The sequence below is a fragment of the Syngnathus leptorhynchus genome, chromosome 13 (assembly GCF_054491065.1).
Source record: "Syngnathus leptorhynchus isolate UIUO chromosome 13, UIUO_Slep, whole genome shotgun sequence".
Classification (NCBI taxonomy): Eukaryota; Metazoa; Chordata; class Actinopteri; order Syngnathiformes; family Syngnathidae; genus Syngnathus; species Syngnathus leptorhynchus.
The window spans coordinates 10215631-10240940 of NC_141207.1; the positions used below are offsets into that span (position 1 = coordinate 10215631).

General features: G+C 41.9%; 2 protein-coding genes across 5 annotated transcripts; one reads left to right on the plus strand and one right to left on the minus strand.

Annotated features, from left to right (window-relative positions):
• The first annotated feature begins 2023 nt into the window (after window positions 1-2023).
• On the plus strand, window positions 2024-22143 carry sgip1a (SH3GL interacting endocytic adaptor 1a). Of its 4 annotated transcripts, XM_085928038.1 has the most exons (23): window positions 2024-2492; window positions 8092-8155; window positions 8337-8361; window positions 8883-8945; window positions 9034-9097; window positions 9249-9424; window positions 11098-11109; window positions 11946-11967; window positions 12054-12129; window positions 12338-12429; window positions 12903-12983; window positions 13680-13754; window positions 13970-14692; window positions 14774-14889; window positions 15056-15206; window positions 16596-16655; window positions 17396-17507; window positions 17732-17887; window positions 18277-18412; window positions 18500-18702; window positions 18799-18863; window positions 19004-19168; window positions 19256-22143. In XM_085928038.1, the coding sequence occupies exons 1-23, from the start codon at window positions 2483-2485 to the stop codon at window positions 19276-19278; spliced, it is 2670 nt and encodes an 889-aa protein (XP_085784164.1). In that variant the 5' UTR covers window positions 2024-2482; the 3' UTR covers window positions 19279-22143. The 4 variants fall into 4 exon arrangements, with proteins under 4 accessions (XP_085784164.1, XP_085784161.1, XP_085784162.1 ...); XM_085928035.1 differs by lacking the exons at window positions 2024-2492; window positions 8092-8155; window positions 8337-8361; ... (1 more) ...; window positions 9034-9097; window positions 9249-9424 and having other exon boundaries at window positions 11029-11109; window positions 15044-15206; window positions 19256-22142; XM_085928036.1 differs by lacking the exons at window positions 2024-2492; window positions 8092-8155; window positions 8337-8361; ... (2 more) ...; window positions 9249-9424; window positions 16596-16655 and having other exon boundaries at window positions 11029-11109; window positions 19256-22142.
• On the minus strand, window positions 22117-23704 carry insl5a (insulin-like 5a). Its single transcript, XM_085928040.1, has 2 exons — window positions 23472-23704; window positions 22117-22675 (listed from the first exon to the last, which is right to left on the minus strand). Exons 1-2 carry the CDS (start codon window positions 23641-23643, stop codon window positions 22521-22523), a joined length of 327 nt encoding a protein of 108 aa, XP_085784166.1. The 5' UTR covers window positions 23644-23704; the 3' UTR covers window positions 22117-22520.
• Window positions 23705-25310: the final 1606 nt, after the last annotated feature.

The following is a 25310-nucleotide window of genomic DNA, read 5'->3' on the forward strand; positions in this document are numbered from 1 at the left end:
TCTTCATTTGACAAATTCCTCTGAGCTCACTTGGCTTCATTCTATCATTTCATCCCGGTTAGCCGGTCTCCTTGTCGTGGCACACTTTACGATGCATGCACCCTTTCTTAATATAGCTATGAAATGCAAAGCATGTTTTGATGCATTATATTTAGGCAAGACTACTAAAGGGCATGTTGACTGATGTTGACATTTATTTGCGAAACCTAAGACCAAGATTAGAAGAGTTAATAATCAATAATCTGTTCATTAAATTAAATATTTAAAAAATATTCATAAATCGGTTTTCATCAAATTTCACTTTATAATAAAAACTCTCCTTGTCTCCTAAAAAATATATCTACAATTCACTTACATTGATTGTTACATTTCAATCCCATCATGGTTGTGATGCACCGAGGCACAATTATAAATATTTAAAAAAAAAAAAAGACTTACAGTCCAAATATAAAGTGTGTGTGTCTCAGTGGCATTAGACTAAACAGACAAAGTCTGCCTGACAGGCATCAGCCCGCTTCAGCACCATCAAATAATTAGTCAGTGGGTGTTGTTTGTATGCTTGTGTCCCTCTGGGCGGGCTAATGACACAACAGCGCCACAAACAGACAGTGCATCCATCCAGAGTGGCCGCTCGGCACGTAGGCCCTGGAAAAGGCATCCTGCCATCTTCCCGTCTTATCATTCAACATGTCTTTCCCTACCGTTGAGTGGAATTTTGTTTTGGTTTGACTGCCCTCGCTGGGGCTTAATCGGTGGGTCGGTGGGTGTTACCTAATCATCACCCCTTATCAGTAAATGGTTTATAAGGGGCGGTGGGTGGAGTGGGCTGCTTGCGAGTTTGCATGGAAGTGGCAGAAGATCTTGGAAAGGAGACGTGACACATGCAACAGAAGTCAGGGGAAAACCCAGTAGACATGACGGACAGAGACAAAACAAAACCTGTGTTTGGCAACTTAAGATAAAAAGCAGAACTGCAGGTTGTTTAGTTTTGGAGTGCTGTTTAGTTTTGTCACAATATTTACTGGCTTACTCCCCACAGAGAGAAGTAAATTGCCATTTGATATTGTTAACGAAGTGGGCCCAAATTGAATGCACACAGCATTTTCAAATGAGTTTCTGTCTCCAGTCTGCATGGCAAAAATGCCAGTGTGTGGCATTTTCTAAGGATTTTCTGTCTCCACGGCAATAATGCCAGTGTGTGGCATACACTTGTAGCCCTAAATGTCATATCGTGGGAAATTTAGCTTTTAAAGCTATACAAATAAACTTGACTTGACTTGACTTGACTTGATTGTGCACTTGGAGTCTTCAGGATTTCTGACGGTCCTATAGCACCCCCTACAGGCCATGGTGTAACGTCACCCTTACAAGTGTATACTGAAGGTCAGAATTGAAATACAGTGCGGGCTATATTTGGTTCATATTTTTATACCCGATTTTAAAGGAGTTGCGCCACCAAGATAAAAAGGCAAGAATGAAAAGTTAAAATGGAATGCGCTTAGTCTAGTCATAACAACAGCCAACAGGAGATGGCGTCAAAACCATTCATCAACTAGTCGTTTTCTTGATTGTGTGGAAACATATCATGCCTATACGAATACGCACTTAAAGAGGCATTTAAAGAAAACATGGCGTTTTTCATATGCTCTCTTTCATTTAAATGTAACGTATGTTCAGTCCATTAAATAGCACTAGAGGACATTCGAAGATTGTGAATTTGTTTGTACAACTGAATGCTGAGTTTTGCACATTAAATGTCATCAACTTTCATTTTCTTTGTGATTGTGCTGCAGTCTTCATTGCCATTCTCCACTGCACTGGCAAAATACGGTAGGCTGAGGTTTTTGCATTGTATCCATCTCGAGCCATCCAACGCTTCTCTTCTCTTCTCTTAAATTGCGCACATATCAAATCATCAGAGGGCGTTCTATGAGTCAGGCAGCAGGCCATGTGACGCCTCACAGGGATTGGCTGAGCCAATATGACGTCCTCAACATGCCCCCCCCCCCCCCCCCTTGAAAACAGGCGTGCACACAAACACAACGCTCTCTCTCTTCTCTCGTCTGTATTTCTTTTATTTTTTATATATATAACCTCCAGTTCGATTTTGCTCTCCTCTTCGCATCCTTTGCCGAATGTGTTAGGCAGGCCGGCAGGCAGGCAGGCAGGCACCACCGCAGCGGCATGTACGCATGCATGCACGGATTAAAGCCCCTCGCGCATATCTGCAGCTAGTCTGACAGCCCCCCCCCCCTCCTATCTGTCTCTATCTCTCTCTATCTCTCTCGCTCGCTCGCTCTCCCTGGCTGCTTGACAGGCGACTGACTGCTGAGGGTGTTCTCGTCTCACTGTTAGCCAGGGCGTTAGCCACACACACGGCCGCTGTGCTGCATGCACATCGATTCCGACGAAGCTCTGCAATAACTGGGCTCTCTCATCTCGTTCAGACTCCTTGGAGGTAGAGGAATGCAAATCTGCAACCATGATGGAAGGTAAGTCATTCCAGACATGCTACGCACGTTCCTGTTCCCATTCAGTGTTAATCTCCCTTTATGTCATCTTGTGATCAGAGGTTCAACTGTCATCAACTGTCATGCTATTTTCAGTGCAATGACTCCCAGGAAAAAAAGGGCACAGGCACTGTATCAAATAGGCAGAATGCTGACACTAATTGGACTGTGTGTACCTTTTGTTTAGTTGTGTATGTTTTTGTACACAACAGCACCCCCCCCCCCCCCTTCCCCTTGTAAAGGATTATTTGGAGGTATTGTGCAAGGGAGGCTTATGTGCCCAGCTGGCACTCGAGTATAAATTCTATGTCTGCATATAATGTCCATGTTTCAGTTAAGCCATTTTAAGCATAGTGAACACAAGAAGAAATGAACCATGGCTTTACGACTCCTGAATGACACCATTAGGCGGAAGGCCGCAGCTGCCACTCAAGTACCCCCCCACTCCATCTCTGTTCCAGTTAATATAGTTCCTTTGTTGTGTTTTATTTTGAATCATTAACATTGGTTGAATGTGTCTGTGCTTGGCTGTTGACCGGTGCCGAGCTTGATGGCTTCTCGCCCGAATTCCGTCGGGGATAGGCTGCAGCACACCTGCAGCCGGAGTCAGGATAAGAGACGAATGGACCTTTCATGTGTTAGTTAGGGACAATTCTTGCAAATGTGACTGTGGTGGTTCTGAATCCTTATGAGAGCTGCATGTCGCACCGTTGGTGTTTGTGTATCAAAAAGACTTGGTATCAAGAATTGAGTACTCGTATTGGTCTTGAAAAGGTGGTACCAAACGTCCCTAGTCATGTCATGCCAAGTTGGAAACTTTCACACTCCAATATTATTGGTATTTCTACAGAAATATCGAGGTGGGAGCCACTTCACTGAGTGATGAATGACACACATTGTCAACATTCCACATTGCCTAAAACATACAGCACACTTACCTGGGAGGCAGAGTGAAAAGTTCTTTTGTAAAATACACAGTTAGACAGACATGTTGATTTGTTGAGACTCCAGTGTGACGGCTCAGGTATTTGAAAATAATAATGGCATGCCTACCATTTATCCATCTATCCATTTTCTGGCACGGAGAACAAGCTTCAGTGAAAACCTATGCAAGCATAAAAGCTGATTCAAGGCGCCAAGATGAGATTAAAGGGTAAAGCAACCCCCAAAAAGACTTTACAATATTATGTTGTATGCACACCCACTAGTCTCAACACAGTATTTTGCTTAATATTGCCATTGTGGAAGATGAGTTGAGCAGTTTTTATCCATCAAAGGGGTGGCCATTTTGCTGTCAACTGAAAATGACATCACGGATGCTCACGACCAATCACGGTTTAACTTGACAAAACCGGTGAGCCGCGATTGGTTGCAACCTGAGACCTGTGATGTCATTTTCAGTCGACAGCAGGTGCCAATATGGCCGCCTCCTGAGATAGATAAAAACAGGTGGATTTTGCCTATTTGAGTCATATTTCACACAACTTTGAGGCAGATGATCTAATTTAGTGCTCCATTCTACTACCAGATTGCACTATAATCTTTTTTCTTTTCTTTCTAATAAACAGGCAAATATTGACACAATTTGAAAGACTGATTTAAAATGAGGTCATGCAGATTTTTCACAAGCCAGCCCAAGTTGAACAGAGAAAAACAGTCTGTCCACTCTACTTCTATTTGCTTGGGTAGCTCAGGCTTAGCATGGCCTGTGTGATTGTAGGATTATAGTCAAGTGTTAAAATTGGAAGCTAATCCCTGTTAGCTTTGCTGCTTTTTAAAGCTTCATGCCATGGCTCGTTTGGGCTCGAAGACTTCTAATCATTACTTTATGTTGGTTACAAGGTACGGGAGCGAGTGTTCAATAGTTAGTTAATGTCTGACAAGCTGACCTCTTTCTATCTCCAGGGATGATGTGTTCAACTCTTTCTGAAGCAACATTTATGAAAATCTGACTTTTCAATGTATACGCCAAGGTGTCAGAGCTGAAGGTCAATCAAGTCGAGGTGCTTTCAAATGTAGAGTTGCAGTACAATACAGCATTATATTCACACACCGTCATGCAAACACTATCAAAGCCTGGAAAATGTTTTGGCTTACTATGCTCAATGAATCCACAGTCATTTGGAGGATCTCTGCAGCTACCATCTGGTTTCCTTGGCAACAGCCATGTGGCTGACTCATGAATGTTTTGGGAATGGGTTTGAGAAGAAACAGAGATGCACGTCATCCAAGTTGTTCATACTCTGGATGTTTTTTTGTTTTTTTTTGCCATTTACATTTTGCCCACTTTGGCGGCATCAAAGAAAATTGGGAACTGGTTAAATTGACTCCAACTAGTTAGAGTAAAACATGGTGCATCAGAAATGACATTTCCTAACCAGCCTGTCAGCGTTCATGAGATTGACATTAACATTTCATGGATCTTGTCTGATCTGGTGGCTCAGGTCAAACTACTTTTAAAACCTTCTGTCATCTCATCCATGTTACGTCACAGCCCAAAAAGTTGCCAACGAGTCGAACTGCTCCGGTACGGATGGCAAACTAATTTTTGACACAGTCTCAAGAGTGTTGTGCTTTGCACTTGTTTGCACGTTGTTAGCACTTGTTTGTGAATTTATTCAGTGACAGTACAACCTTCCTGAATGACGTTTTGCTTTTGAAAGCAGACACACCCAGTCGTACTGACACATAATACACAGACATGCTGTGGCAGGCAGCTGACACGTTTATTCTCAAGTGTCTTTTTTTATTTCTTTTTTTATTCGGGGTGAGTGTGACCAGGGACGCTATGTATTTGTAGTGTATGGCTTTAGAAGCACATCCAATGCAAACAGACGTCAGTTCCAATCAACAAAGGCTACACCAGCACAGTGTTGCAAAAACACAGCTACAGGAAAAGATTAGACGTACGTATACCAGTCGGCTAGTCAGATGCATGAGAGGGAGAAACCACTTTTGGACAATTTCAAATTAAAAAAATATATATATTGAACTGATTCATCAAATGATGATATTATTATTATTCATGTCAATGGATTTGTTGTGAAACATGAATGGTAAACCTTTAACTTGTGTTAAACGTGAAACAGTGATAAAAGACGGATTTTTATGGCATCGAATTTTTCCTACTGGTCTGCGGGGGAGATTTGTCTTCTGTCTCATTCTCCCAACAGCTCTCCAATGGGTGACTCATCTGAATTGAGCAGCTTCAGCTGCAGCCACACATTTTATGAGCAATGAGGAGAAAAAGTCAAACATGGGAGTCAAATGAAGCACAGTAGTGTACTCACCAAATCTCACGACACATTCCCACTCTTAAACACCTGGAAGGGACACACTGGGCCATTTTGTGTGGAGTGTATTCCCCCAAAAATCTTGCAAGTAAATCTCCTGTGGTTTTGTGGAGGTGAGGTATGCATTATTGTTCATTTGAATTGCATTTTGTCTTGATGGGTGTCTAAGGTCTTGTTGTCCCACATGCCCCACACATGATTGAGTTTGCTTTGTTTTTATCTTGGACAACTGTTGGCAGTAGCGAGGCAATTCAATGGTGTCGAATGCTGATTGCAGAAACTGCCACTGGCCACAATGCGCTTGCACAAACAAAACAGCAAATCTTTGCTTTTCTTAACATCTGCTACATGTTTTGTATTTCTTTCATTTCCATTTATTTTTTAGTGATGTATTTTTATTGATCACTCCACGTGACAACCTAAAGGATGAATAACGTCAACATGAAAAATATGTTGATTATTGTCCTCAGACCAAACATAAATACATTTTTGTAACTTTTATTTGATCCTTGACTATTTGTCAGTTCGACCTCTTTTCAAATAGCCTTTCATATTTCCGTTTCACTATAAGGATTCCAATGAATATTAACAGAGCCAGTGCACAGATGGGTGCATCATGAGTTTGTAGCATCTCCAAATATCTCTAGGTCAGCTTCACAGAAACAATTGTGATGCTGTTATACGCTTTCTGGCACTGACCCACTTTTGTTAACAGTGAATGATGTGCAATGAAGCAGCTCCAGTCAAAGAAGAACATCTGTACCGAAAGTGGCACCCAATGCGGATGTTTGAGTCTGCACGAAAAGCATTGTTCCTGCAAGTTGATAGCTTGCAGTGTCGCCACCTGGCTAGTACAACCGGGGCCTATTTTTAGCAGCCACACCAAAATGAACAAACACACATTTGGATTCTTTGACTGGAACTGCACTGAAGCATGCAGCTATAGTGCATATAGGGCGAGCAGTCTTATGCAGTGGCTTTATATTTTCAAGGGTTGAAATAAAATATTTGGCAAACATCCATACATTTGGTGACTATTTGCGTGTGCCAAGCCCTCCCTGTACGTTCACATCCGCTTTAATGGGAACCTACTTGACCGCTCTGAGTAATGTTCATTCTTGACTCTAAAATTGAAGGACCCCATCAAATGTATATTTAAGGTTTGTCGTACGGTGTAGTTAAACGTCTACTTGAATTCATCTTCTATTTTCCCAAATGAAATTACGGCTTCTCAATAGGACACTGCCAAATGACATTAGCGCTTTTGCCAGCATCCTTCTGAGCAGATGTCATTAAATCATTATACAATGTGTACATTAGTCTTTGTTATAGTACACAAAATTGATTTATGTACTACTGTGCTACTTACTGTATGTGTTCACGTGCAATTGGATTTAGCTGTACACTTACATGCTCTTTGCAAATAGGCTCACAAATGTCACAATTTGTTCATGTCCAATACAAGACTGCGATGGCCAATCATTGTTTTCCATCTTGTATTTTTACAAATGAGTTTTTATTGCACGCATGGATTAACTGCTAGTGAACTTGAGTGAGAGACAGATCGAGAACAGGAGTCGCGACTTTGGCATCGTGTTACGTTGTGTGTGTTACAGTACAGGTTTGTGTGGAGTAACATTAGGTTCCCCCGTTGCAGTTGTACATGCATGAAGTTGAGTAGGTTGAGCTCGGTCAGTCGGTGCTAGGAAGAATGAGAGTCATAGTGGCAAAGAAGAGATGGAGGGTGACAACTGGGCTTTCGTGTGGGGTAAGTAAGAGTGTGGCCCTGGGGGGGGCATTCATTTCAAACAGTTAAAGTGGGATTCTCAGCACTCGGCAAAACAATGCAACAAAAAATGCGGACGTGCGAGTCATTATGTACTTTCTGTTGCCGACTGCAAAAGCATTTCATTGTTTTGACTCTTACTATTTGTGCTTGGCACAAAAAGACGAGTTTCCAGTTTTTTTAATTAGGAAAAAAAATAGCTTTGCCAAATAAAGAACAATGTATTAATTCCAGCGGCACACCAAGCCCTCTAAAAATCTTTATGCTATTGACTCTTCTAATAGCAATTGAGGTTCTATTTACAACAACCTTGAGTTTCACAAGACTGGCCATGAACACGCGCACTATAGATGTAGTTCGGAGAAAGAAGAGTGCAAACGATCAATAATGTCATTGATGAACCATAAGTCTAACAGTCCATAATTACATTGTATACAGAGGATATTTGATAAGTGTCAGTTAACAGTATTTTTAGTTGTTGATCCTACTTGTTCCTTCTCAGGATTGAAAAAACGCACCAGGAAGGCCTTTGGGATACGCAAGAAAGAGAAAGACAATGACTCAACGTAAGTTATGTCCGTCATTACGTATATATTAGTATACATGATATCATTTGTATGGTGCCAAGTGGGACCGAAGGAATTACAATTTTTTGATAAAAGTTTCTTTTCATACATTTGCCTATGTGATACTTTGTCATTTGAAATGAATCAAGTTGACTTTTCTTTCTTCTTTCATTTCATACAGGGGGTCCCCTGACAGAGAGGGGGGTGTAAGTACACTTAGATTCAATTTCATCAATTCTTTGATTTGACCATTGTGGTGCAAGCTTAATGTTGTAAAATTGTACCTTTTTGATTTGTTTGGAGGAATCAAATTAATTTTAATGTTGCTCCATAGGCTCGTGCTCACTCCAGTTGGTATTCAAATTCATCAATTGAGTTTTCTTTGTCTTTTTTACTTGCCAGGATTCCCAAGAGGTCGAATCGGTACCGAATACAGTCAAGTTCTAGTCCTCAAAGTAGACTAGCTTGTAGAATAGTTTAGCTTTACATAAGTTTAGTATCTTTTACATGAATAGACTCTCAGGTAGCAAATAACGCACACACACGATTATAGCTGATGTTGTTATCTTGTCAAAAGTGACACATTTATGGTTTATTTCCAAGCATTCATAGAAAATGAACCAATTAGTTTTGACCTCAATGAAAAGCGCAATATAAGCAATATTTATTCAATATTATCACTAGTGAGGAATAATAACGTGCTTGTAACTTCACTCTCTTTTCTCAGTCTCAGAGGAAGACCAATGGAGCCCCAAATGGATTCTATGGAGAAATTGACTGGGAAAGATATGTAAGAACTCATTTGGCAATTTTGGCAGACAATCGTACAATTTATAGCTCCCAATAATGGAGCTTTACATTCATTTGTTGCATTTCAGAATTCTCCTGAGGTGGATGAAGAGGGTTATAGCATCAGACCTGAAGATGAGGCAGAGCAGGAAAATATCCTCAAACAATGCTTGATAAATCTTACTTTGCTGTGGGCAAAAAACATTCATGCTCCTTCACACAATTTGCAATGCATCAGACATGTACATATTCCCATTCAAAGGTCACATTATTGCTTGAACACTTTTCCTTGACACCTCTCTCCCACATTGCCCCAAATCCCATTTCTTCTCTTCTGACGAGTCCGAGGGAGAGGAAGAGCACAGGAAAAAGTTCAAAATTAAGATTAAGCCTCTCCCGGCCGATCAAGTTGTTTCCGTGCCCTCGGTTGAAGAACTCAAAGCCTCCATAGGCAACATTGCTCTCTCCCCTTCGCCTCTGGTGAGTAACATGGCCCACATTTTCCATTCTCATAAACAGTGTGCTTGCTGCATTGGTGATGAGCATGTGCAAGTTGCTCCTGGTTTTTCACATTTTCATCAGCTGAGAGGAACTTGCCCCCTCTGTGGAGTGGCGTCAGCGTTTTGCGGCAAAAATTGATTTTGGGTTCATTACATTTTGCATCGGGTGCCATTTATAAAAGTCGGCCATCGCTAAATAATGCTTCAAAATGGTTCAAAGAAGTCTGGATTTTTAGACATGAATCATTTAGAAGCACTATAGACGACGGATGCACCTGGTGCGTAGTTGCTTGACCCCTGTTCCAGAATTAGAATTTTTCCGAGAGAAAGTTCATGTTGTGATTACCGCAAGTTTATTTCTTTTCACTCTGAATTATTGCGTGAGCTCAGCCTTCTCCTATTTATGGAGCATCTGTTACACAAAGCACTCCCGCCACAACATCAACCATCTGGTGATGACACGCTGCCAAAACAGCACAGTGAGAAAATGGTGCTTCTAATGAGGGCCAAAATTAGGACGTGAGTGTTTCTACCTCTATTCAGCAGTGATGACAGGTAGCTTGGGTAACCACCCTGAATAATTCACTTAGGAAAGTGGGCACACGCAACCTGTGGCTCATTCAGCTTTAAGGTTGCCAATAGTCACACGAGCTTTGGATCTCAATAATTAATAACCACTATGACTGTATCGTTGTCGAACCGATCACGTCGGAAAGTCTCGCGCATTTGTGCAGGAGACACCGGTTCTTGCACCAGAAGCAACTCTATACTGTGCATTCCCTTCGGGTTTTGTCTTCTAAAGCAGCGTATTTGTCGAATGTCATTGTTTGCTTTATACATAGCACTTTTAAGTTCTGCTATATCAGTACAAATCATTTCTCGGTAGCAATTGAAATGTTCCGCCGCTGTCCAGTTCTAATGATAACCAAAAGGTCATAGTGTCATCACTTCCTGTTTACATTGTCAGGATGACACTGATTGGCTATGGTTGCAGTTCCACAGCATCCAATGAAAGGAGCGCTTTACGTCAGGCCCCTCCCCCCTGTTGCATCACTGTAATCGCTCACGGCTCACTGCACAACTGGAACACGCACTAGACTAGAGGGAGAAAAATGCTTCATCTGACGCAGGACGATGGGCCAGACTTCAGTGGAAAAACAATTCATGGATGCTGAAAATATAAACCAAGTGCTTATCAGATAAGAACATTCAAATGTACAGCGGAGAAAGCTTACCCGATTGCTTTTCTTTTTCAACACCCTTGAAAACCATTTTTCCAGGTTACAGTATTCATGGGGCTAAAATGCACATGAAAAGGTAAAAAGCAGTGTGGCTAAAACAACCCTCAGTGACTTCTATATTTATTGGAATTAATTAGGGTCTTTTAGTTTTGCTCAACTCTTGCTTAACCGATTCAACTCGTTCCAACTTTCAACTTTTGCTACACTAAGCTTTTCTTGAAAAAAAAAAAAAAAAGCGCCCCTGGAGAGTTGAGGCTAACATCTTATTTCTTGCACTGTCATCCTCAGCCCGCTCCGCACATGTGAGCCGCCTCACCAAATTGCTGCAGCTCTGATTCACATGATGTCTGTGTTACTGATTTGTTACTCTCTGACCAGGTATCTCTTCTCTCTTCCTTTTTGCTGGTCACAGAGACGTAGCCCGGTAAGTATCCTTTGCCTCCATCTCTCCTTGCTCACACTACGTCATATATGTAGCTCCACTTAGAAGAGTGTATACATGTAGAAATAAAAATGTATTGTAATATAGTATATTGACGGACGGGGTCAGTGGCTGAAGTCAAGCATTGAAACAATATGGATAGAAATTGTGCAGTAATTTGACTCTCAAGGTCATTTCCGTGCATGTTTTTTGGTTTTCCCATCATGAATACGTATTTCCAATCAATTCCAACAGTTGAACTCTTTGCTGTTTGACTTCAGTCACTACCCATCGTGTCATCCTTTTTCTCTGCTCCCATGCTTTAACCTTTGACTCTATCTCCTCATGTGCCCTCCCTCCTCTCTATGCCGCACTGTGGTCTGCCCATGCATGCACATGCAATGTCATTTCTCTCTTGCCACTTCAACAAAGGTTCCTTTTCCGCCCGCTGTTTTGCTTGGAGCAAGCATTGAAAGCTTTTCCTTCCTTGCAGCAATTTGAATTCATACAATTAATATGGGTTGATATGATTGGCTTAGGGATGTGTGGAGTTTAGTCAGTATAGACAAATATTTGCAGTGGTCTCTGCTTTGCCATGTCTTCAATGTGCTTAAATTTGTTGTATGGAAAAATAAACATTTTCATTTGAATGGAAGTGGAAATAACATTTTGCACATTAACACAATGTATAAGGTCGCTTTTTGTCTCGTCATCCTTGGTTTATTGCTTGCTTATCTTTCTTTTCATTTTGTGCTTACTCATTGCAACTTCCTGTTTTTTAAAAATGCAATGAGTCAGTAATTCCAGGGTTTTAAATGATATTTTTGTTGTTGTTTTAGGGATTGAAAAGGAACCCCTCCAGTAAGTGTGGTTTTCCCATTCAGCTCAGTCCTGCAGAACTAGTTGAATGCCATGCAAAACGTATATTGCACCAATGTCATGCCCAGGTGAAGAAATCGTCAGACCAAGACGTGTTGTTCCCACCGTGGCCCCCGCACCTGCTCTTGCATCACAAGCACCAAGGTATCTACATCTCATCTACATCTGTGCAATACAGGCAAATATTACCATCACTGCATTAAAAAAATGTCTTCAATACAAATGCATGTTGAGATCGTCGTGGCGCGGCTCATACTGTATTGGAAGCACTTTCTCGGTTTTATACAATATTCCTGACTAATGAGAGGACATCATTTATATGCGATTTTTTTTTCTTTCTGCTTCACTGCAGTAGCAGCAGCCAGCCAACATCAGCCTCTGAAGAAACGACAGATTTGTTTGGGCCTCCTTTGGAAACGGCATTCGGAGAACAGAAAATAGAAGGTATTTGATCGTTTTATCTTGTGTACTTCACTTCCGCTTTCCACTGATGCTACTGTATTTGTGCGTGTGTAAACCAAATCGTGCTCCCCCTAGCACTGTTTGCCTTTCTCTTCTCACTTCTTCACCGTGTCACTTTGTCTTTGCTGTGGTCATTTTCAAGTGACCCTGTAGCTTGTTTATATGCAAAGCGTGTCGTCAGCCGCTCTTATTCAACCTGTTGGATTTATCGATGCCGACTGCAGGAGAGCTCTTAGCTGTTGCGTAACTCCCACATGTCATCTATTTATTCAGGGAGAAAAAAAAAAGCAAAAACCCATTTTTTCATACACAACCTCTCTGAGTGAGGATTCATAATCATTTCGAGCAGTGTCTGATCAAATCCAAACTTGGCATTTCTGGTACTATTTGTGCATATTTTGATGGGAGAGTGTTTAACTGTGGTGTTTTGGTGTTGTGTCTCCTCCTGAATGAAGTGGTTCTGTCTGAGTCTGATGTGTGGGGGGCTACTGTGTCAGAGCCCGAGTCTTCTTTGACAAGAGCTTTCCCCACAGGAAGTAAGTTTAGAATTTCCTGCTAATTTTGCCTTCATCTCCCTGGTGACTCCACATCCGTGCGTCGAGTCATCTCACAAGCCCCTTCATCTACTAAAACAAGATTACTATGACTGAAACACTCACTAAATGTATCACAACATGTTTTTTCCTTTCATGTTCAGTACTATGAAAAGTTTGAGGACCGACCGACCTTTCTTGTTTTCTTCCTAGCATGGTGGTTAATGGATGTGCAATGTTGCATGCTTCATCTTTCCTGGGTCATCTTTTGTCCGTTCTGTTTTTCCGTACGGGTATTATTCATTAAACATATTGATTTTGAAATTTGTGTCCAGACCTGGAGGGATTTGAAAAAAGGCACTGTCCAGTATGAGTGGCAGAATAATTTTACGTGCAGCTAAAAAAAAAAAAAAATGATAATGAAATAGGCAAATCCCATTTCCAATGACAATGGTAGTATGTTGGGTAAATTGAAAACAAGCTGCACAATATGCCTGACAGCCCAAATTGAAAAAAAAAAAAAAAATGACATTGGACAATGCCTTATTTATTGTGGCTGTTGTTTACTCTTAATTTTTTTTTAACGTAGAAAATCAGATCACATCCTGACATCAACTTAACTGACATTTCCTCTTTTTTTTTTTTTTTTTATTCTAAACGAGAAGCGTGTGTTAATTGTTTGACTGGCAATATCTGCAGCTCCACCCCCACTTCCACCCAAGAACGTCCCGACATCGCCTCTGACAACTGACCCTGTCTCTACAGATGACACAGGTAATATTTAATGATCACCCTCCATCAGGGAAATTATGTTTTCTCACTCATCTTGTTCTTTGTGGACAAATGTATTTCAAAGAATTTATTAGACGACAACAGGAGTGCCAGTAATTCTAAGGGTGCTGTATATATGGACTTCCATGATCTTTTTGCTTCCTTGTGTATCGAGGATATTTTATCTTCTGGGATTAAAGAGTGGTTGTCTGTCTCAGATTTATCAACAGAAGCTGAGAATTCAACAAGAAAGAAATCCATAGCTGACTTGGACAATCTTTTTGGACCAGAGCAGGCTGCCCCTGTAAATGAGAACGCAGGTGACACCTGGGTGTGCTTCGCTGAGCAGTCTCCTGACGGGCCACGTCTACCTGCTGCTGAGGCTGCACCTCCGCTTAATCTTTCGCCCCCTCCTCCAGAGGAAGCAGCGCCTCCATTACCAGCTTCCCCCCCACCCCCTGAATCTCCTGCGCCACCTTTACCTGCATCGCCACCTCCAGCACAAGACACAACATCTCATCCCCCTAAACCTCCTTCTCCAAAAGAAGTTCAGATTTCCCCTCTACCAAGTTCAGGGGAGCCTTCTGTCCCATCGGGGCCTTCTACACCCCAAGATGGAAATCCTCTCTCGCCTAGCGCTTCGTCCCTCCCTTCACCCAAGGAGCTTGCGTCTCCTCCGACTTCAACTCCCGATACGGCGGCCGGCGTCCCGACGGCTCCCAAAGCGAGCCCGCCCCCTTCAGCGAAGGAAACGGCGACACGCTCCCTTCCACCAATCCAGACAAAGAATACAGATGAAGAAGATGAAGGTGAAATTTCCACCTCCCCCAAAGATGCAAGCCAGGGTAACCGTACTACACCTCCACCGCCTCCTCCCCCAACGTACCGGACGGTGGTGTCATCACCGGGCCCGACGTCGGCTGCGCCTGGTACAAAAAGCGGTGAGTTGACGACGTCATGTTTGCAAGTTCTGTGAATTGGAAATGTCCTCGTCTTTACCGTGCAACCAACCTGTTTTGTAGGTTCCTCCTCTCCGGTACGGCCTGCCACTCCTTCAAGCGTCAACCCGCCTCCCCCTCCACCCCGACCCCCTTCACGACCCAAACTTCCACCAGGAAAACCAAGTGTAGGAGATAATGTGAGTACATTTCAATGCATGGCAATTTGATGAGCCTATTTAAGCACAAATTCAATTGGATGTGTTGTGGAGATTGGTGACCAGTCCTCTACCATACTTTTTGGGTTGGAGAAAAGTCATACCAGTCCTAAAAAAAAATTCTCTTTTTGTTTAGTACATGGTTCAGAATCGTCCATTTAGTCCACCAGTTCATGCAGCAGCCAATCAGCCTCCAGTTGCTCCTTTGGCCCGGGCAGAGAGCACCTCTTCCATCTCCTCAACCAACTCCCTGAGTGCTGCTACCACTCCCACAATCAGTAAAGACCTCTCAGTGTCAGGTTTGTATTGCCTATCCCTGACATATTATTTCTTGCAAAATCTAACCTGACCTTAGGAGTGAAAATCAAAATTAAAGACTGTCCTGCCAACCTTTTTTTTTTTTTCCCCCCTCACTGGCCCTAATCGTCATCCTTGAAAGACATTTTCTTCCACTTGTACGCAAACACCTCGTCGGTGTCCTTGCTATTATATTTGACTGGAATTGTTCAAGTTTGGCTCAAAAATATCCGTATATTTTCTGCTGTACCATTTGCATCGTTTTTTTTCATTGCTTTGCTGATTTTCATGGTGGCTTTGGCATTCTTTCCCTATCACTGTCATGCGTTGTTATCTTTTGGCCCGCATTTTTTAGGCTTTTCGTGGTCTGTAATTTAACATAGCATTCCACCATTCCCGAGTTTGGGCGGGTTCCTTTTCCGTTCGCCTTCGGGGCTTTTCTCTCTGGTTTATGACTGTGCACTACAGGCCTGTCTCACAATATCACCATGGAAACACACATTGTATTTTGCGTTGGCTGAGTGCTGCGCAGGCAGCCAAGGATACCTTGACTGTGACTGTGCCACAGTAAGTCTCAGTGGAACCTGGGGGCCATATATTTTTTGTCATACTATACTCACTCACTCACTCACACTATCCGAGCAGTTTGGCGATTAGTCGAATGAAATCAGGCATAAGGACGAAACCAAATTAGGAAGGCAAGTGGCTGCTTAGTATTCATGCTCTTCTCTATCAAGCACTTTTGGAGCATGACAAAATGAAGCAATGGTGACTGGCGGCCATCTCCTCCTACACTTGAACTCTGACTCCACTTTCTTTCACTCTCAAAAAATACAGCCAGCCAGCCAGGCAGCCCTGGCTATCTGAACAGCTGCCATTTTATCTTATCTTATGCTGCTGTTTGGCTGTAGTCCACTGTTTGCATCCCAATTTTTTTTTTTCTTCAACACACTGTGCCAAATATAATTGACTTTCTGGTCAACATTCCAAAGTTCTGCAGCAGCCAGTCCTGCTTTTCCCACACAATGCAATGCTGGTCTCGTGAAGGCCTCCTGCCGGATGTCTCTGAACATTGCATGCATGAGTGCAATGCACAGGATATAGTTCATATTCGAAAATATTCGTATTCTACTGATGGCAGCGAAAAGTATTGTTCACCTCCATAATGATTGTGTTGGTCCTTTGTCCCTGCATCCACATGTCACCCGGCTTCCACCTATATGTTTCACCCCACAGTGATGTGAGCGACCTGCCATGTGAGACTCACGCTACTTCCTTCTCTCCTCCCCCACCCCTCCCTCACCCACCTCCTTCAATCCCGTTCATCGCCCTCCTCTGCCACCCGCCCGATGTCCCATCCCTACCCACTTCTGCCCTTTGACCCGACACAGAGAATGACCAGCCATCCCTTGTATGGTTTGACAGAGGGAAGTTTTATTTAACCTTTGAAGGTAAGTTGGATCGACAACAGTAGCGGCTAATTGAAGTGTTCACACACACACACACACACACACACACACACACCCTTTGAGGCTCATTTGTGCAAGCTTGGTTCCTGGCCTGCCCCCTACTCTGCTCCCTCCTCGACTTCCTCTTCCTTAAAGAAAAAAAACAAAAAAGAAAAGCTTCCCTATCCTAACATCTGGCTGAGCCCCATCATGACTAACGCTGTGGTCTCATTTTCCCTAATATTGTCTTCCTGACATTGCTCATCTTCATTTTGTTTTCTTTCCCGCTTAAAGGATCATCATCATCATCTATTGCACATGATACTTAATGTCTTTCACCGTTTCCTTCCGCTGTTTCTCTTTTTGGGTTGATCTTTGCACTTAACTCCAAAAAGCTTGCACGTTGATGACGGCCTCTTTATAACATTGTGTGCATATCTTTGAAATACTTTGATTCACAGTCAAAGAGCAGAGAGAGAAATGTTGTGTTTTGACTATATACACTATGATGTATTGTTGTCATGTTTTGTGCTTACTTACTGTTGTTCCTCATTATAGTGACACACGCTCAATATAAAAATGACTGGATAGTATACGTCAACTTCCATTGGCCACAAAAGCTAATGAATAACTTATTTTACACTCTGGAAATGAACTCATTCAGTGCCTTTGACAGTTATAGACGTCAAAGATATGAAGTGGGTTGGCAGTGAACGAATTAATCCATGTGTGTTTTATCGTAGGCTGCTCCAGAGGGCCGAGTCCTCTCACCATGGGGGCTCAGGACACTCTCCCTGTGGCTGCTGCATTCACCGAGACAGTCAATGCCTTCTTTAAAGGGGCCGACCCTGGCAAGTAGGTCAAACAAAAGCAGTCCCTCCCTCATTAGGGAAAAAGATGTGCTGTTGCTGACTCAGCAGTCCAATCTTGGATGCGTCCATTGAGTCTGGCAATGGGCAGTGTGAAGGAGGCACTTTTTAATGATGCCATTGTTTCTGCACTCCCATCCTGAACTGAGTCTTTGAAAAGTATCCACTATTTTGATGGTCTCACTTCCTCTCCCTCTTGTCTCCCCTCAGATGTGTTGTGAAGATCATAGGTGAGATGGTTTTGTCGTTTCCAGCGGGAATCACAAGGCACTTTGCCAATAACCCGTCCCCCGCTGTGTTAACCTTCAGCATAAGCAACTACAATCGACTGGAGCATGTGTTGCCTAACCCCCAACTGCTCTGCTGGTAATGACACTGCCGTACACTCGCAAATTCAATCAGTGCAGAGCTGCTTCATTTGACAGTCAAGCTGAATGTCCTCACTTATTCTTCTTCAATATATGGACCTCATTCATTTCCATTTTTAATGAGCATGGAGAATCAAAAGCATGACATAATTTTAAGTACTGTCAGAGATTGATTGATTGATGGATTTTTCAGACTCACTTCAAAAATATTTCATGTACGGTATTTGTTTTCGCTCACTATGGCTATTTTTCTGGAAACCTAATACATTTCTTTATTATTTTCTGCATGGAGCTCCACTGAACTCAGCCAGAGCCCATTGGTTTTAAAAACCATACATTTGAAAAGTCGCTCGGCTTTTGTTTTCCCCCCGTGTGCCTCCTCATCAGCGACACCGCCACGCAAGCCAAGGCTGATGCCAAGGACTTCTGGGTGAACATGCCCAACCTGATAGCGCATCTCAAGAAAGTATCGGAACAGAAGCCACAGGCAACCTACTATAACGTGGACATGCTGAAGTATCAGGTGAGTTGGCACAAATGCACCAAACGGGAAAAGCAACGCTCGGAAATAGAAATGCAAAACTAGAAGCACGCTATTGACCTTTTCCAGGTATCGGTGCAGGGTCCCGCGTCCACACCTTTAAATCTGGCCGTGAACTGGCGCTGTGAAGCCACCAGCACTGACCTGAGGATAGACTACAAATATAACGGCGAGGCCATGTCCACGCCCGTGGCGCTTAACAACGTCCAGTTTCTAGTCCCAGTTGATGGAGGCGTTTCCAAACTTCAGGCTGTGTTACCCCCAGCGGCATGGTAAAAGCATCATTTGTCATTTTTGGCAAATGCCGATGGACCAAAGAGTCTCTGGCTGTGCTTTACTGGACTAATCATGCCACCTTGTCCTAACAGGAACGCAGAACAGCACAGAATCCTTTGGAAGATTCCAGATATCTCACAAAAATCTGAAAATGGAGGTCTGTACATAGATTTTGATACCATTTTGATCGGAAACATTTTCAGGCTTTCTCTGAAGTACTGTCTCCTGATGGATTGAAAAATATTCCATCGTGATCACCTGAAGCATGTGTGATGTTTTTTTTTTTTCAATCTGTAGGTGTTGGATCTTTGTTAGCCCGCTTCCAGCTCACAGAAGGCCCAAGTAAACCAGCTCCACTAGCTGTGCAGTTCACGAGTGAGGGCACTACACTGTCAGGCTGTGATATTGAACTGGCCGGGCCTGGCTATCGCTTCTCGCTGGTCAAAAAGAGGTTCGCCGCTGGTACGTTTGCAATCGTTCAGCACCATCCGTCGTCGGGATTGTCGTTTTAGTACCTGCATTATTTAAGCAACCCATTTTGTCCTTTAGGAAAATACCTGGCGGACAACTAAGCTTCATCAGAAGCGCACTGATGAACACTAAAGTCCAGCAGATAGAAGATGACCACCCACATTCTTCACACACCAGCCCAGCAGTATTGTAAAAACTTTCATCTAGCGTGGTGGAACCATTTTAGGTCATTTAATAATGCCGTTTGTATTCATGGTGGTTTTATTTATTTCTTGCATGACATCAGAATTGCTGGTGTCGTGCTCCCGGACTCTTTCCTTCTTTTTGGTGAGTCTTCATTGCATCTGCCTGACCAGCCAGGATTTCTAACGTGACGGACTTTGCGTAAAACTCAGTTTGTTCAAATCAATAACAACAATTATGATACCAATAATCTGTGAGTGAGATTGGCTGATCTCATTTACAATGCTGATTTTGAAATTGTACAGTTGCTCACTAATGATTATTTTAATTGGATTTGGTCGTTCATCTTCAACCCGCTCATCCGCCGCACGAGGCAACGACAACGAGAGTCATGGATCGACATCACATAGTTTTCCACAGGAATCGACTTATCGATGGGCGCGGCGCTAATCCACTATTCGTGACTCATCTACTGGTCCAATAGAGTTCTAGTGCTGTGTTGATGTATTGAAACAGTCGCTCCAATTGCTGTTGTATTTATTTACGACGGTGCAAATGTTTTAGCTGGTAGGCAGCTGCAATGACAAACTAATCTGCTGGCTATGACAATTTAAAAAAGGAGTTTTTTTCCGAAGGTGTACAAAGTAAGATGACGAATATATACATCTATATCTTAAAGGGCGTTTGGTGTTTAACTTGTATGGTCACATAGCCTTTGTGTTGTTCCCAGGACAACTCAGCATCTTATTTTTGTCATTCATGAATATGATTTGTTGTAGAAAATGTGCTTCTGTATATTATTAGATTTTGAATGGTGTCACCTAATTCAATACCCTTAAAGGTATATAAATATTTCAACTCTTTCTATTATCTGTGTAGTCGAGTAATGTGTACAGTATGACGTCTAATTTTTTAATTTGTTTCAGATATAATTTTTTAATTCAAGTGCAACGAGTTTTGAGCTATATGTATATATGGGTGGGTGGGGTCAGGTCACTTCAAATGATAAATATCATCCAGGATGCTGTGTTTTTCTTTGTGAAAGCAGCGGCAATGTAGACTTGGCAAGGGTTCACAGGCAAATGCACATTTACGTTCACGCTGGAGGTTAGACCAGAAGGATGGATGGATGGATGGATCCATGTCATCCGTTCTGTCTGTACCAGCTGTCAATCAGTCATCCCGTTTGGATGTTGTTATGACAATACTTTTAATTCAAGATGAGGGAGACGGCCTACTGGTCACAAAAGGATATCTACCTGCTGACCTTTAAAGAAAGAAATGAATAAAGGGAAGTCCACATAATTCCTCTTTCTGTAGCTCGACCCTTGTCAACGCTCCAATCTTTGTCTATGCTTTGCTTTTTTTACTTCAAATGTGACTTTCCCTAGTCGCATTTCAGGCAGCAGCCTGGTGGTCTTGCCCCCGCTTGAATCCATAGCTTTATTTTACACAATTGTCTCTGTGAGATGACGTAATGAGGTTGCAGATGGAGGTTAAGTTGACCAAAATGCTTTGTGTGTGTGTGTGCGTGTGCGCGTGTCCTATGAATGAGAACAAGGGGAATATTTTCAATGCTGAATTAAAACAGAAAAATATTTTATTGTGGGGGAGAACACTGTGCTGAGAATGTCTATCTTTGCGAATGCTCTTTGACACGCACGCCTTCTGAACATAAGTGTGTGTGTATGTGAGGTGTTGCCCTAGCCCACAATCCGATCCTGTATTGTATGTTAATATTGTGCTAAATACACCCAAAGTTGGTCTCGTAAGATGTGTCGTAGAAGCATCGTAAACTGGGCTATAAAAGCAGTTCTCCTGACAGCCCCATGTTGTTTTGTTCTTAATTGCCAGTGGGAACAAAGAGTTCATTTCCTCTCTTGTCTAGATCTGACGGTAAGTTGTAATGTTTTTGGTAACTATTAAATCCATCAGAGGACATTTTCTGAAATGATTGGCGTACAGTGACCCTTTGATGCGTTGCGTTCTAAGTCATACAAGTCATTTATCACTCACCTCAATCCTTTTCGTACAAAAGTGTTTCCACACTGAAAAAATCATTGGATGAACTTGAAAACAAATTTGCATTATGTCACACCCAATATTTAAGCTTTGAAAAATTTATTTAGTGCGACCTGAATTTTTTTTTTTGTTTTTTAGGCTGACGCAAATCAATTATGATTTAATTGGTCTGAAATTCAATTAGTCCTTTCAAAGTATTTTCATTTAAACCATTCTTGGAACATAGCATTTTTTGACGGTCTAAGTTAAAAATGTCACGTTGCTCTGAGTGAATTAATGACATCAGTCAATGCTAAAATATGAATTGTGACGGATTATTGAATCTTCTGAAGTTGCTGATTTTTTTGGGGCTCATCTGTTGTGAATGTGTCTGCAGTAAGTCATCATTGCTTGTAGAGCATGCAGAAAAAGCAGGTCAAATTTCAAATGATGTTTTGTGCTGTGTACTCACCTGTATTACTGTCAACAAGATCGGAGTTTTTGCTGTGTTGTGAGTAAGAATGCTTTAACATCAAACCACGTGCAAAGTCAACACTAAAATGGAAATTAGTTTGCTTCCTTCCAAATTCAATAAAAGTTCTAACTTCATTCAGTTCTTTGGATTTTTCTCGTTTGTTTGTTTGTTTGTTTGTTTGCTTGTTTGCTTGTTTGCTTGCTTGTTTGCTTGTTTGTTTGTTTTAATTCCAGTACTAAAAGTGCTTTTTTCTCTCATCAAAGAGTAAGAGTCTGTGCAATAACATTTATTTGACCAAACAACAAAATGAAAGCATATTCCCTCCATTTAAATAAAAACTAACATATCAAAGAGTGCTTTGGACTCAACCAAATTGTCGTTTTTCTTCCCTATGGTTTGACCGTGCTATGCAACACATGCAACACTCTCAATTGAAAATTTGGTCAATTCGAAATATTGGTATCATTGTTTATCAAAAATAAAATTACATTTCAATTAAAGTTAAAAAAAATATGAACCCCATCCATTACTTGTTAAAAAAGAAAAAGAAAAGCAATTATAAAATGAATTTATGTAAATGACAATTGTAATTCATATTATCAAGTTGTCTTCAAGCATTTTTTAGATTTGACTGAGAAATTTTTGGTGGCTTGACGACGATGATGCTCAGCAGGACGGCAGCGCTCAGCAGAGGAAGGTGAGGTCGCTCTTCCTGCAGCCAACCTGGCAGCACACTACAGGAAGGATATTGTTCATGTCCCGCCTGGTCAAGTCTGAGCCTGGGCGGGTTCTGATACTTGCTAAACTTTCCAAAGTGTTCTCCTCTCCTGTGGACACACCTGCATCAACAATGCAAGGACAAAGAATATCTCAGACAACACTCTTTTTAATATATAGAGTGGTTCTATGGTGATGCTCCCATTAAATATGAGCCTAATGATAGATTTCCGCTATGCAATTTGTCTTGTGTCTTGTCCCTCTTGGTGATGGCTCCAGTTGATAAGACTAAGTGAATTTTCTTATGTGCGCTTCTAATCTTGATGTGTGCTCCAGTGGTTTAATGATGTCCACATCATGTCCTGGTCTGCCCACACATGCATGGAAAAATAGGCTTGCATTGCTCAAATATGGGGCAACGGTGCACTGCATTATATAGTGAGAGCTGATTTTCATATTTTGCTCAATTTATTCGACTAAAAAATAATTCTCATCATTCCATGCGCTTCTACAACATTGTCCATTCAAATTTAGCATGACTGTTGTATCTTAAAATCTAAAATCCAGTCATGCAAAATGGTGACTGCAAATGCTATTTTTCCATTTATGTTAAAAAGGAATTGGCGGGTGGGTGCTTTTCATGTATGTAAAAAGTGAAGGAAATTTGCAATTCCAGATTTTCCAATTAATGGCAAGAAACATGAAGTCAACCTTATTTGCTTTTTACAGGTCAGATCCGGCCTTGACTTTTGCAAATCCCGCAATAGATGTATAAATAAATCAGCAAGCAAGACAATTGGATATTTCTAATCCACTAAATACTTTTCACTTTAATTAAAAAAAATAAAAATAAAAAGTTCTAAACTCAAGGAAAAATTCTGTATTCATAGGGCAAACCAAATGAAATAGTTGCCTCACCATCCATGTCTGACTCTGCTTGGAACCTCCTCCAACGGGATCCTCCGCAAGTGTACACCACAGCTCTCAGGAACTCCCGGCCACACAGTTTCACCGCGTTGACCTCGGCTTTTGCGCTGCCAACCCACGCGATGGCACAAAGCAGCAGAGGTAAGACCACAAGAGCACGCATCCTGGATATATCTAAACTGGCTTTGTTTTTTCTAAATTGCTGAAGGGGATCCTATTTGTGAGCGAATCTTCTCTCCTATGGATGCTCTTGTTTGCGTTCCTCACTATATAGCCATCCACCTTTCAGTGGCAGGGCGCCGAGAATCCCCGCACCTCCCACTGGCTGCTCCTCGGCCCATCCCAGTTCCACACATCCGTGTTTACATGGCCGCCCACCCTTTCCGCTTTTTGGCCGCTTTAGCCATTCTTAGCGCTTCCAAATGGCAATCAAATGAAATGAGGGCATTCCTTTCTGCTCCAGGTGATTACGTGGAGATTGCACTGACCTTTTACGACAGATAGCACATGGATAATTAGGTAATGCAAAGTGACCCCCTCCCGCTCTCAAGCAGATGTTTGGAGCATTTACATACTTAGAAAGCCGGGATGCCCTCTACTTTACAGCATTTTGGACCATAGGAGAGGAAAAAGTCAATGTTGACAGTCCATCAGGCGGGTCATTATACAGCTATTCATCGTGCAGTGTGATAGTCTGCATGACATTTTGGCGCGATTGTTATCAGCAAACACACTTACGTTGCCCGTGCTGTCGAACCATGCTTGCTTGGGAGAAGAAAAAAAAATACTCCAGTGTGCAATACAATAAATAAGTGCAATACAAAAGCGTCGTCAGAAATCGGGTGACAGATGGAACCCCCAAAAAATCTTCAGGAAACACTGATAAAGATTCACTGGATGTTCCCAGCGGAGAATGTGTGGAAAGGTTGAACAAAATTTCTGGAATAATCGGTAAACACCCAAAGGTCAAATAAATGGCCTGGCACCAGTGGGAACCAGGCATGTTTTGTTTTTTTGGGGGAGGGGGCAGTGCTCCCTGAGTCATCCCCCTCTAGCTCCGCCAGTGTAAGTGAGAGTTTGTCATACTATCCACTGACAGAGTTGCATGAAATAAAATAGATAGAAATCTTCATTTCTTTTAAAGAGGGCTCAGTACTGTACTTTTATGCTTACCCTCCTTTTATGAGGTTGTATTTGTTCTGGAAATATGGAACCAATTGTTATGACAGAGAAAACTAAAATATCAAATCTAATCAACTCGTTGCTTTTTTTGAAGATTGAATCTGTGCTCAGGGGATTGTTTTTATCTAACCGAGACAATTGGTCGCCGGTTTTCTCTGGAAACAAATGTTGGAACAAGTCATGACGACCAAGTCACGCAACGCCCGTTTATGTGTGTGTGCCTTTTATCTCAGGTCTGGAACTAGAATATGCATCATCCACCATAAATGTTTGGCTAAAAGACACAAGTAAGATAAAGAACGGCAACACTGACTGAGGGCAACATCAAATGCTATAAAGCCAGGGAGGTTGCATATTGGAAAGCACTGCTGACAGAAATGTGTCTACATTATGTGGTGTGCACGACACCTCGTTGGAAAGAAAACAAAAGCAATGGTTGTGATCCAGAGGTCATGCATCAGTGGTTAAATGACACTCTAAAAATGATTTCAAGCCACTTAGTGGCTAAGGCTTTTTGTTTTCTTTTAACTCATTGCTATATTGTATTACAATTATGTGCTTATGAACTATACAGTACATTTACCTCATTTTTAAAGCTCATTAATAAAATAAATTAATAAAACAAGATCAAAATAAAGTGGTCCGAAA